This window comes from Equus quagga, unplaced genomic scaffold, assembly GCF_021613505.1.
Source record: "Equus quagga isolate Etosha38 unplaced genomic scaffold, UCLA_HA_Equagga_1.0 205243_RagTag, whole genome shotgun sequence".
Lineage (NCBI taxonomy): Eukaryota > Metazoa > Chordata > Mammalia > Perissodactyla > Equidae > Equus > Equus quagga.
This window is the reverse complement of record NW_025798770.1, coordinates 1-12,370: the sequence shown is the minus strand read 5'-3', so window position 1 is coordinate 12,370 and position 12,370 is coordinate 1. Positions and strand designations below refer to the sequence as shown.

The window sequence follows — 12,370 nt, the reverse complement described above, 5'->3', positions numbered from 1 at the left end:
CCTCATGAAAAGTGACCCCAGACAGGTCCACAGAACTTCCCTGCTGAGAAGGAAAAAGATATCCTTGGCCAAATTTTGGGGACGCAGTCAGAGTCACTTAAATTCAAAGCTAAAACTTTAATAAAAGAGAAAAAAGATTTCAAGGAAGCAATTAAAAGGCTATGTAAAAATTTATCCGGTCTGGGCCGCCAGCCACACCTGCGTGACCAGCCCAGTGCGCCAGCCAAGCAGAAACCGAAAGGTCATCGTACAGTGAATTACTCGGGTGACACCCTGCTTTTTGACTGCTCCTCTCATCTAGGCGCCCTCACTCTAATGTTCATTTGCAATTAAAGTCTGCCATTTAACGGCTCCAACGGACTAAGTGACAAATTTGGAGCCATGCCAACGGAAGGGCGGCAGTACCCGGTCACTTCCGGGTCACGTCTGGGGTCGTGGCGAGGACAGCGAAGCCTCCACCGCCGAGGGAGGAGCTAGGGGCGGGGCTGCCTCTGCGCGCCGCCGGAACGCCCCCAGGCAGATTTTGCGCATGCTCACTCAAAGCACTCTCTAACTCCGCTTCCGGTGAAGGGGTGCTCAGCTTGCTCGGGAGTCCGGAGCTTGAGTTTAGCGTCGCAGAAGGGCTCCAGCTTTCGACAGGTGAGTGCATTTAAAGTGCAACGGGGAGGGCCGTGCTAGATTCACTCGTGTTCTCTTGCTATTTTCTCCGCATGATCTGAAACCTCCAGTTCCGAGAACGAGGCCGAAGGGGGTGCAGAAGCTTTGGTTACCGTGGCAACCGCGTGACACCAATTTAGTCTTTGGGAATTTGGGAAGGGAGAGCTGCTTCTGGAACGACTCCTTAAAATACACGTGGGTCGGGTTCAGACTCCGGTGTTATTTCGAACCCATGCTCCTAACCCTAGAATTAGATTTTAAAAGGTTTACGTGGCTGTAGTGTGGAGAAGCAGAATTCGAGGCAGGGGAACTAGTTAGGAAGCTAAAGCAGTAATCTAGACCGAGTTTGAAGGCGTCCTGAGCTAGGGTAGTAGTAGAGGATTGCGGAGAAGAGGGAAGATTGGAGAAATACCAGCAAGTATCAGCAGGACCTAATAATCGATTGGATATGGGGCTCTGAACATCTTGTGCATGAAGTCCAGACTCAGCTTGGAAAATGACTCTTTCTAGATTTCTTTCCCGCCGTCAGTTCTGTCTTCTGCCTCCTCCTCCACACAGACCCCAAGCTCTGTTCATCCTAGGTAGTTGGGTGTTCTAGTTTCTAGAATATTGTCCTCTCCTTTCTTGTGGGGTTGGGCCAGGTTACATAATTTCGCTAAGCCCCTCAGTTTTTTCATGAAAATGGAAGAAAATAATAGTACTTTCCTTAGGATTTCTCTAAGGATTAAATTAGGTAATTTATATCCCTGGTGTATAGAATGGGCCCAATAAATGTTAATTCCTACTATTATTGTACTTGTCGTATTGTTTTATTATGCATCGTTTTGCTTTTTCTTCTCTAGACTTTTTTTAAATTAAAACGTTAGTATCTATCTTTGTGTATTCTTGAATATAGTAGTAGTTGTCCTTTTTTTTGAATGGATCATTCATTTAGCTCATTTGCCGACATAATTAAATTCATTTCTTTCTTCAAAGGAACTATTAGGTGCAATTAATTTTGGTGATCAAATGATGTTTATTAGATAAAAAGATGGCTGTTTTTTTTCTGTATAACTCGGAAGCCTGTGGATTAAGATGTACAGAAAGTAACTGATGTTCTCAGTTTGGGATAGGTATGAGTGATTTCAGTGAAGAATTGATAAAGTCCACAACAGAGGATGACCAGGGGGAAAGGTGTGAGCTCTCTGGAACAGGAATGCATTTTCCTTGGCTCCAAAAGCATATAGAAACTGTGGGTAAGTAAAATAAGATAGAACCATTTTAACTTTAATGCATGGAGGTGATAAGATTCAGTATGGATACAAAAATGAATAACCGAGCTGGTTCGGTTTTCAAGATAGGAATATATGGAGGTTATTTTAGACTGTAAGCAAAAAAGAAGTCATAAAAATAGATTCTTTTTTCTTTTACAGTTATTTTCCTTTGAGTTAATAAACAATAGTCTGTATTATGGTAGATAGACTTTTTTTCTATCGATACTGAGCGTTTATTATATCTCTGGCATTGGCTAGATATTGGGGATACATGGATGGAGAAGACAGGGTCTCTGTTTTCAAGAAGTTTCTATGGAACTGCAGTGAAATAATTCCTAACAGAATTGATCTATAATAGGTTTCAAATAAAGAATATTTTCCCCCATTTTCTTCTAATGTAAATAGAAGGAAGTTTTTCTATGAGATAAACCCCTATCAGAATATATAAAAGAAGCAGTTACCTGCATGTTGGCTGGTGTATTCCTGGGCATCCATTGGAACCAGCACTTTTCTCCTTACCCTCTGGATCCACCCAAACACATCTTCTTAGTCTAGCCCTCTTTCCCCTTGCCTGAGATTTCTTGGCTTCTAGAATTTGGCTCCTATTTCTTTTTATGTTACTCCAAGTATCATCTCATTTTATTATCTCAGCAAAGTAATCCTCAGTAAATCTATGTGCTCAGCCATTTTAGAGATGAGGAAATTGAATTTCAAAGAACTTACCCTCTAAGTGCTGGTACCAGGAGTCAAACGTAGGCCTGTCTGATCTCAAAGCCTATTCTTTTAGTGTCTGAGATATGAAAAATAGGATAATGTATGTAGAGTGCCTAGCGTAGAGCCTTGTGCATAGTGAGTGTTGAAAAAAATCAATAGTTTCTTTTTTCTCTTCTCCTTTTATTTTTGCTGGATTAAGACACATGGTTTAAACCAGGTTTGAATGGATGGTACTTCAGAAGGAGTGCTACTTCAGTTCTTACAGAGATCTAGTCATCTAAAGTTCCTGCTAGTTAAGGCCTCCCTGGGCACGTTTCTGCCCCCACTGTTCTCTAGAGAGCTTGAGTCAGTCCAGAAACAAGTAGGTTGAAGTCCAGAATTTACATGCTTAGAAATGTTTTATAGGTTATGGATGGCTTGTTAAATACAAAATACTTCTCTTTTCTTTTCTTTCTGTCTTTCTTTCTTTTTTTTTGCTGAGGAAGATTGGCCCAGAGCTAACATCTGTGCTCATCTTCCTCTACTTTATATGTGGTATGCCTGCCACAGCATGGCTTCACAAGCGCCACGTAGGTCCACATGTAGGATCCGAACTGGCGAATCCTGGGCTGCCAAAGTGGAGCATGTGAACGTAACCGCTCTGCCACTGGGCTGGCCCTACTTTTTTATTTTAATACATAGATGTGCATTTCCTCTCCCAATTTTTTTGTTTTTTTTTAAAGATTAGTACCTGAGCTACTGAGGTAACATCTGTTGCCAATCTTTTCCTTTTTTTTTTCCCTCTTCTCCCCAAAGCCCCCCAGTATATAGTTGTATATTCTAGTTGTAGGTCCCTCTGGTTGTGCTATGTGGGATGCCGTCTCATCATGGCTGGATGAGCAGTGCCATGTCCGCACCCAGGATCTGAACTGGCAAAACCCCAGGCCGCTGAAGCGGAGCATGTGAACTTAACCACTCGGCCACGCGGCCAGCCCCTTAAATCCAAAATACTTTGTAAGGAGAAAATAGTTGCAGGTAATATTGACACTGTAGTGATAATTAGCTCATGGTAGGAAAACACAGTTTCCTAACAATTATTTATTTTTTTTATTCTGATGTCTTTTGGCACTTGGAAGTGTGTGCCCCCTAGAATAAAAACTTTGAAGGCAGGGGCCCACCTGGAATAGAGCTGTGTGTCGAGTACCTAGAATAGTTCTTGGTGCATAGTGGTGCTCAAAAAGTATTTGTTGACAGAATGACAAGTGTCCAGATTCTTTCAAGGGCATTAGAAGTTAGGTTGATGACGCTGGTTCTTTATTGTATCTCATTCCATCAAAATGCATTTTCCTTGACAATTGTTATCTTTTGCTCACAAAAGGATGACGTGAGAGAGATTCCTGAGGTCACGAGCCTGAGTTGGAAGGCGGGAGGGGATTTTCCAAGGATTTAGGAATAGTGTCTAAAGTCGATTTCCAGTCTGGGGTGTGAACACTGGAGGGATGGAGGGGAGTTTGGCCTGAGATTAATTTTCCTTTAGGGGAATAAACGAGGTTTTAGAGAAGAGGTATTTTGCGTGGTGTTGCTGCTGATCCTGGGAGCTTGGGTGTAGATCTTGTTAAATGCAGCTTCTGATTCAGAGAGCTTATTTTTCATGAGCTCCCTGTGATCCTAAGCTGCTGGTTCCAGGATCACCCTGAGTAGCAAGCATCAGGATCCCCAGGGGGTTTGTTTGCACACTGAAAACGTGTGAGAAGCGCTAGTCTAGAGCAGTAGGCCTCTACTTTTATTTTTTTGGAAAATTAGGTACTACCTTGTACTGTTCTAAAATGCCATCTAAAAATTGTATCCTACACTTGATAGTTGCAAAAGATATAATTTCCAGTGTATGTTGGTATCTTTAAATAAAATTATTATATTACTTTAAAAAATAGATCTGGTGGAGGGGCTGGCCCAGTGGCATAGTGGTTAAGTTTGCGTGCTCCGCTTTGGTGGCCTGGGTTTTCCAAGTTCGGATCCCAGGTGTGGACCTACGCACCACTCATCAAGCCATGCTGTGGTGGCATCCCACATATAAAATAGAGGAAGATTGGCACAGATGTTAGCTCACAGCCAATCTTCCTCACCAAAAAAAAAAAAAGAAAAAAAAAAATATATATATATATATATATATATATAAAGCTACCTATCTGGTGGAATCTAAACAGCCTAGGGATGTGATACTTTTCATCAACCATTTAAAAATATTTATGAAATGCTTTTAATAGATGGAAATTTTGTGTTGTGCCTTTTTGTTTTATACTTTTATTCTTTCAGTAAAAGTATCTACCTAGTTTTAATTATTTTTGTTAATATCCTACAAGGTTTTAAGTATTAAAATTTCTTCTGGATTGAGATAGCATTAAATTAATAGTTGTACACAGCTGATCAAAATAACAAGTATTAAAAGTTTTATCAAAATTTAAGTATTAAAAGTAAGTTTTGGTTGCTTTTTATCTCAGTAAAATATAGTTATCATTTTTGTCCAATTACTTCATATATCTGTGGATGAATAGTATGTATTTCTAGAAGAAGGAAAGATTTAGCTTCAATTCTATTTTGTTTTAAATGATGAAAATTCTGACACACCTTAGTCACATAAGTAAGTAGATAGCAATGGATGGATTTTAGTTATAGCAGTGGATCTGGTCTTTGAACTCTTGAATTATTTGTGAAAAAAGTACATAGTGATCTGTTATAAAAAATCGTCAGATCCTTCTACAATTTTTGATAAACAAAACAAAAACAAGTGAAGCTAGCTTTGATATTGGGGTGGCCTGGGTTAAGTAATACCCTCTGTTCTACTTGTTAAAACTTCTGCTTATAGAAGTAAGGTTTTTGAGTTGTTGCATTGGGGTCACTGTGGTGAAACTCGTCTCTTTAATCTTTGTAGCGACTGGAGGGAAAAAGGAGAAGGATTTTGCGCAGACGACAAGTGCTTGTTTAAGTTTTATCCAGGAAGCTCTGCTGAAGCACCGGTGGCAGCAGGCTGCGGAATACATGCACAGCTATTTGCAGGTCTTGGAAGATTCGGACAGCTGCAAGAGGCAGGCCGCCCCGGAGGTGAGTGCGCATCTGCTCCAAGAGACTGTGGAGGTCTGCGAGTTCCTGCCTCCTGAGCTCCACCGGAATAGCTTCTGCAGCATCTCATGTTGATTTTTCTAAAAGCTACCGAAAGTAGTTTTGGGTGGAGAGTTTGTATCGGGGCATTTTTGTGTGTACTTTTTTTTACTTCCTATGATTTTAAAGGAGACTGAAAATAGTTTGAATTCTCAGATTCCTTAGTATTTTCATTCATTCCAGTAATTCTTCCTTCTTTGCCTCTGTCATTAATGTCCCTTCGCTATAGGATGTTTCCTATCATCATACAAATGTTATTTTTTCCATCTTAAAATCATCTCTTGACCCCCATTTTCTCTGCAGGCCGTGCCCCGTTTTTCCACTCTCCCTTTCAGCAGAGCTCCTGGAAAGAGAGTGCATCCTTCTTCTCCGCCAACCCTCTCCATTTAGGCTCCCCCCACCGCCAGCATCACTGATTCTCCCAAATTGCTTTGTCGAGGTCAACAGTGATTTCCATGTTGCTAAATCCAGTGGCGGATTCTCAGTGCTCCTCTAACTTGATCTGTCAGCAGTATTTAACACAGGAGATCATTCCTTCCTGTGTGATAACCTTTCTTCATCTGGTTCCAAGACACCGCCCTCTGTCAGTTTTCTCTCCTGCCTCACTGGACATTCCTCAGTCTCCTTTTCTGACTGCTTCTCTTTCTGGCCTTTGGACCTGGGCCCCAGAACTCAGTCCTTAGTCCTCTTCATTGTCTGAACTCGCTCTTAAAGATCTCAGTCAGTTTCATAGCCTTAAATTTGGTCTATATGCTGGCAATTCCCAGTTGTCTGTCTATGGCCCTGACATCTCCAAGTCCAGATTCCTAACCCAGCTGTCTCCTCCACATCACCACTTGGATATCTAATGGTCATATCATACCAACAGAGCTAAAAGGGATTTTCTGAGCTTCCCTGTCTAAACTAATTTTCCTCATCTCACAGGATGGTTACTTTATGTATCTAATTGCTAGGGCCAAACCCTGGAGTTAATCTTTCTTTCATAACCATATCCAAACGATCAGAAAATCCTGTTGACTCTAGTTTCAAAATATACCTACAGTCTGAGTACTTCTCACCACCTCCCTTGCTGCCCCTTGATCCCAGCCACTGTCGCCTCCCTGAGGACTGCTCGCCCTTCTCCACCCCCAGTCTGTTTCCAGCATAGCAGCCAGAGTGATCCTACCTTTATTAAGATATTATTAACGCACCATACAATTCACCCATTTAAGTTGTATAATTCAGTGTTTTTTTGTATATTCACAGAGATGTGCAACCATTACCACAGTCTAAATTTAGAACATTTTTGTCCCCTCAAAAGGAGACCCTGTTCACTCGCAGTCACTCCCTGTTCGTCCCCATAATCTCCAGCCCCTGGCATCCATTAATCTACTTTCCATTCTGGACATTTCATATAAGTGGAGTTGTATAATATATGACGTTTGTGAATGATGTTTTTCACTGAACATAATGTTTTCAAGGTTTATCCATGTTACAGCATGTATTAGTACTTTATTCCTTCATATTGCAAAATAGCATTCCATTGTATGGATATATCACATTATATGTATCTGTTCATTAGTTGTTAGACATCTGGGTTGTTTCCACTTTTTGGTTATTGTGAATAATGCTGCTGTGAACATTTGGGTACAAGTTTCTATAGGGATGTTTGTTGTAATTTCTCTTAGGTATATACTTAGGAGAAGGATGGCTGGGTCATATGGTAATTCTTAAACTTCATAGACCGTTTTCCAAAGTGGCTGCACCATTTTATATTCCTACCAGCAATATATGAGGATTCTAGTTTCTCCACATCCTTGCCAACCTGTGTTACTGTCTGTCTTTTTCATTATAGCCGTCCTAGTGGTTGTGAAATGGTAGCTCATCATGGTTTTGATTTGCGTTTCCTTAATGACCAATGACGCAGCATGATCCTTGTAAAGCATAAGTCAGATCGTGTCACTCCTCTGCTGAAGACACTGTGATAGCCTCCTGTTTCACTCGGAGTAGAAGCCAAAGTCCTTCTGATCGCCTGCGAGTTCTGCGTGGTCCGCTCACTCCCTTTTCTTCTTCGACCTCTCTGACCTCATCTGCTGTCGCTCTCCCTCTTGTGTTTTCTTCTCCAAACTCACTGCCTCCTTGCTGTTACTTGAACAGGCCAGATATGCTCCTGCCTCATTGCCTTTGCCTTAGCGATTTCCTTTACTTGGAAAGGTCTTTCTTCAGGTCTCACTATGGCTACCCTCCTGCAGGTCACATTTCTGAGAGGCCTGCCATGGCTGTTTACCATTGCAGCTGCATGCCACCCCCCCACTTTCCAGCTGGCACTCCTGATCCCCTTATCCTGCTCCATCCCAGGATACTTGCTAATTTAATTACTAAGTTTCTTGGTTATTGTCTCTCTAAGATAGAAGTAAATTCCACCAGGGCCGGGATCTAGATCAGTGCCTGGCCTCTTCTGTTACATTTCTTCAGTAAAAGACGGTTTATCCACAAATAACTTCACATGACTATCTCAGATAGCTTTTATTAATACAGTAACCATTGCATCAGTTTGATATCTAATGGAGCCAAAAAAATCTGGAAAAAAAATTTATTGATCGAAAATTTAGTTTAAGGAATAAAGTTATGTACATCTATAAAACATTGGGCAAGTTACAGGCCCTTTTTGTCCAGAATTTGTTTTGTAAAATAAAGGATGGAATCAGTGGTTTCCGGACACTTGTTTGGCTCTATATGAATTACTTAGGGCGTTTGTTGAAAATATAGATTCCTGTCTCCCCTCCCCTCCCCTCCTGCTGAATCAGAGTCTGAGTCTCTGTAATATTTATTTTTAACAAGTGCCCCAGATAATTCTTACATACAACTAGATTTAAGAAGAACTGTGATAGATAATTCCCAAGTTTCCTTTAAGCTCCAAAATACTACAATTTGGTGTTCTACAAATGAAATCTCGATCTCTCTTTCTTAGTTGGAAAGATGAGTATCGTTATTATGCTGAACAACCAATATATATGTTTACAGGAAGAATTGATTTAAAATTCACTTCCATTTACTTTAAGGTCAGTTTTATTGAAGTCCCTTAAATTAGGGTAATAGAAATAGAGATTCGTTCCCAGGAAAAAGAAGAGCTCCGAGTTCTGTCAGCAAAGCTTTGGTGCTCTGGGGAGAAAATATTTTTATTAAAAATTTGTCTGTAGCTGATGAAATTCTTATATTGGAGTTCTGTAAATCGAGTCGTAGAGCTCGATGGGAGCTCAGGAAATGTCTAGTCCATTGCTCTCATTTTGTGGATAATTAGGAGGCTGAGAGCAGTGAAGAAGTCAATGTTGCTAGAACTCAGGTTTTCTGACTTTAATATTCTTCCTCTCATACTAATTAAAATTTTTATCTTCAATATGTGTCTTAACTGCCTACGTTCTTTGGACTGCTGACTTAAAATTGACTGTGTTATAGTTATCTGGTATTTTAATTTAATTGATGGAAAAGATTTTATCACATAAGATGTAATATTAGTTTCACTAGGTGAAATACAGTAAAATGTTGACAGTAGTATCTAGGAAAAGGAATTATAGGTTGTTTTTTAATGTAATCAGAAAAAAATAGCTTTCTGAGGCAGAGATTGGTTAAGGCAAGGATTTTACATTTTTGTTAGTCATCTCTGTTTTGACAGATTATTTGGAAGCTCGGGAGTGAAATTCTGTATTATCACCCTAAAAGCAACGTGGAGGCGTTCAATACCTTTGCTGACCGGATGAAAAATATTGGCGTCATGAATTACTTAAAGGTGAGCTTGTGGGCTTTGTGAATTTACATTTGCAGGGGTCATTTTTATAAGTTGTTCGTCTCTGTGATAAGGTAGGTAATGATGTAAAAAGCATGGAAAAAGGGTGAGACACCTGGATGCATAAGAGAAGCCGAAAGAAAGCAGCGTTATGAGAACTGTTTACTTCTCCGTGTCCTGTCGCCTACTCTGTTCTCTGAGAGCAGATACCTTCTCTTTGTATAGCTCTGGCTGCCGAAACCAGGCTTCCAGAGATGGCAGCTGTTCCTCATTAGCATGATGGGCCAGATCCTAATATCTTTGCTTAAGTCATTTGAGCTCTCTAGGAATTGGTGCTTTTGGAAAAAGAAAAGAGCTAAACACATTGGGAATTTGAATACATGAAAAAGTATTTTTTCCCCAGCTTTATTGAGATATAATTGACATATAACATTGTGCAAGTTTAAGACGTACAAAGTGATGATTTGATGCACACATGTATTGTGAAATATTTATCACAGTGAGGTTGGTTAACACGTGCTTCACCTCACGTAATTACTATTCTGTTATTGTCATGAAAACAGTAGAGCTCTGCTCTCATAGCGTCTTTCAAGCGTGCAATCCAGTGTCAGTAACTGTGGTCACCATGCTGTGCATTAGATCCCTGGAACTTAATTATCTTCTGACTGAAAATTTGTATCCTTTAACCAACATCTCTGCATTTCCTCCACCCCTCAGTGCCTGCCATCCACCATTCTGCTCTCCGTTTGCATGAGTTCAGTGTTTTTAGATTCCACATATAAGTGAAATTATATGGTATTTGTTTTCATCTGACTTGTTTCACTTAGCGTAATGCTCTCAGGGTCCATCCATGTTGTTGAAAATGGGAGGATTTCCTTCTTTTTTATGACTGAATAATATTCGATTGTGTGTATGTGTGTCACATTTTCCTTATGCATTCATCTGTTGATGGACACTTAGGTTGTTTCCATGTCTTGGCTTTTGTCAGTAGTGCTGCAATAAACGTGGGAGTGCAGAAATCTATTTGAGACAGTGATTTTATCTTTGGACCTATACCCAGAAGGGAGATTGCTGGATCATATTGTAGTTCTATTTTTAGGTTTTTGAGGAGCAACCATACTGCTCTCCATAGTGGCTATACTGATTTATATTCCCACCAGCAGTGTACAAGGGTTTCATTTTCTTCACGTCTTTACCAGCATTTGTTATTTCTTTTTGATGATAGCCACTCTAACATGTGAGATGATATCTCACTGTGGTTTCATTTGTGTTTCCCTGGTGGGTAGAGATGTTGAACACCTTTCACATACTTGTTGGCCGTTTGTATGTCTTCTTTGGAAGAATGTCTATTCAAGTCTTCTGCCCATTTTTTAATTGGATTTTTGGGGGGTTTTTTTGCTATGGAGTTACATGAGTTCCTTATATATTTTGGATGTTAACCTCATAGTAGGTATATGGCTTGCAAATATTTTCTCCCATTCTGTAGGGTGCCTTTTCATTTTGTTGGTTGGTGGTTTTGCTTGCAGAAGCTTTTTAGTTTGATGTAGTCCCACGTGTTGATTTTTGCTTTTGTTTCTTCTGCTTTTGGTGTTGTATCCAAAAAAATCATTGCCAAGACTAATGTCAAGGACCTTCCTCCCCCTTGTTTTCTTCTGGAAGTTTTACGGTTTTAGGTCTTACATTTAAGTCCTTAATTCGTTTTGAGTTAATTTTCGTGGGTGGTGTAAGATAGGAGTCCAGTTTCATTCTTTTGCTTATGAATATCCAGTTTTCCCAACACAGTTTATTGAAAAGACTGTTTTGTCCCCATTGAGTCTTGGCCCCCTTGTCAAATATTAGTTGGCTGTATATGCATCAGTTTATTTCTGGCCTCTCTATTCTATTCCATTGGTCTACATGTCTGTTTTCACACCAGTACCATACTGTTTTGATTTCTATAGCTTTGTAATACCGTTTGAAATCAGGAAGTGTGATGCCTCCAGCTTTGTTCTCTCTCAAGATTGTGTTGGCTATTCAGGATCTTTTGTGGTTCCATACAGATTTTAGGATTTTTTTTTTTCTGAGGAAGATTAGCCCTGAGCTAACGTCTGCCAATCCTCCTCTTTTTTCTGAGGAAGACTGGCCCTGAGCTAACATCCATGCCCATCTTCCTCTACTTTTTATATGTGGGACACCTACCACAGCATGCCTTGCACCCGGGATCTGAACCGGCAAACCCCGGGCCGCCAAAGCAGAACGTGCGCACTTAACTGCTGCGCCACCGGGCTGGCCCCAAGGATTTTTTTCTATTTCTGTGAAAAATGCCATTGGAATTTTGACGGGGATTGCATTGAATCTACAGCTGGCTTTGGGTAGTATGGACATCTGAACAATATTAACTCTTCCCATCCATGTGTGAAAGTGTTGTACCGTTCCTAATGTTTAGGGGGACTTCCTCTCCAAATTCATATGTTCTTTGATAAACATCGTAGCCAAAAGGACTGAGATGTTTCCAAAATGTTAGCTATCTTCATCTCTGTGATGTATACTTGACTAAAAGAGCACTTTTTCAATAAAGTTTTTAAATGCTTTGCTTTTTCATTTTTTTCTGTATCCCTAAATAAAGTTTTACTGGAACATAGCCACACCCCTTCGTTTCCATATTGTTAATAGCTGCTTTGAGCGTGACAGATGACAGAGTAGAGTAGTTGTGATGGAGACCTTCTGGCCTACAAAGCCTAATATGTACTCTGCGGTTCCTATTTTGTTTTATTCTTGCTTTTTCTAGTTTCCAAGTTTTCTTTATTGTGGTAAAATATATATAACATAAAATATGCTATGTTAACCATTTTTGATTGTACAATTCAGT

General features: G+C 40.1%; 1 protein-coding gene across 1 annotated transcript; it reads left to right on the top strand.

Annotated features, from left to right (window-relative positions):
• The first annotated feature begins 559 nt into the window (after positions 1-559).
• Positions 560-9,584, top strand: LOC124233570 (TATA box-binding protein-associated factor RNA polymerase I subunit A-like). The gene is made up of 4 exons (XM_046650711.1): positions 560-639; positions 1,760-1,892; positions 5,533-5,702; positions 9,412-9,584. The coding sequence occupies exons 2-4, from the start codon at positions 1,772-1,774 to the stop codon at positions 9,544-9,546; spliced, it is 426 nt and encodes a 141-aa protein (XP_046506667.1). The 5' UTR covers positions 560-639; positions 1,760-1,771; the 3' UTR covers positions 9,547-9,584.
• Positions 9,585-12,370: the final 2,786 nt, after the last annotated feature.

Coding starts and splice junctions, on each gene's coding strand:
- LOC124233570 (XM_046650711.1), top strand. CDS start 1,772: ATGAGTGATTTCAGTGAAGAATTGATAAAGTCCACAACAGAGGATGAC. Junction 1,893..5,532: donor AAAGCATATAGAAACTGTGG/GTAAGTAAAATA, acceptor TAATCTTTGTAG/CGACTGGAGGGAAAAAGGAG. Junction 5,703..9,411: donor AGAGGCAGGCCGCCCCGGAG/GTGAGTGCGCAT, acceptor CTGTTTTGACAG/ATTATTTGGAAGCTCGGGAG.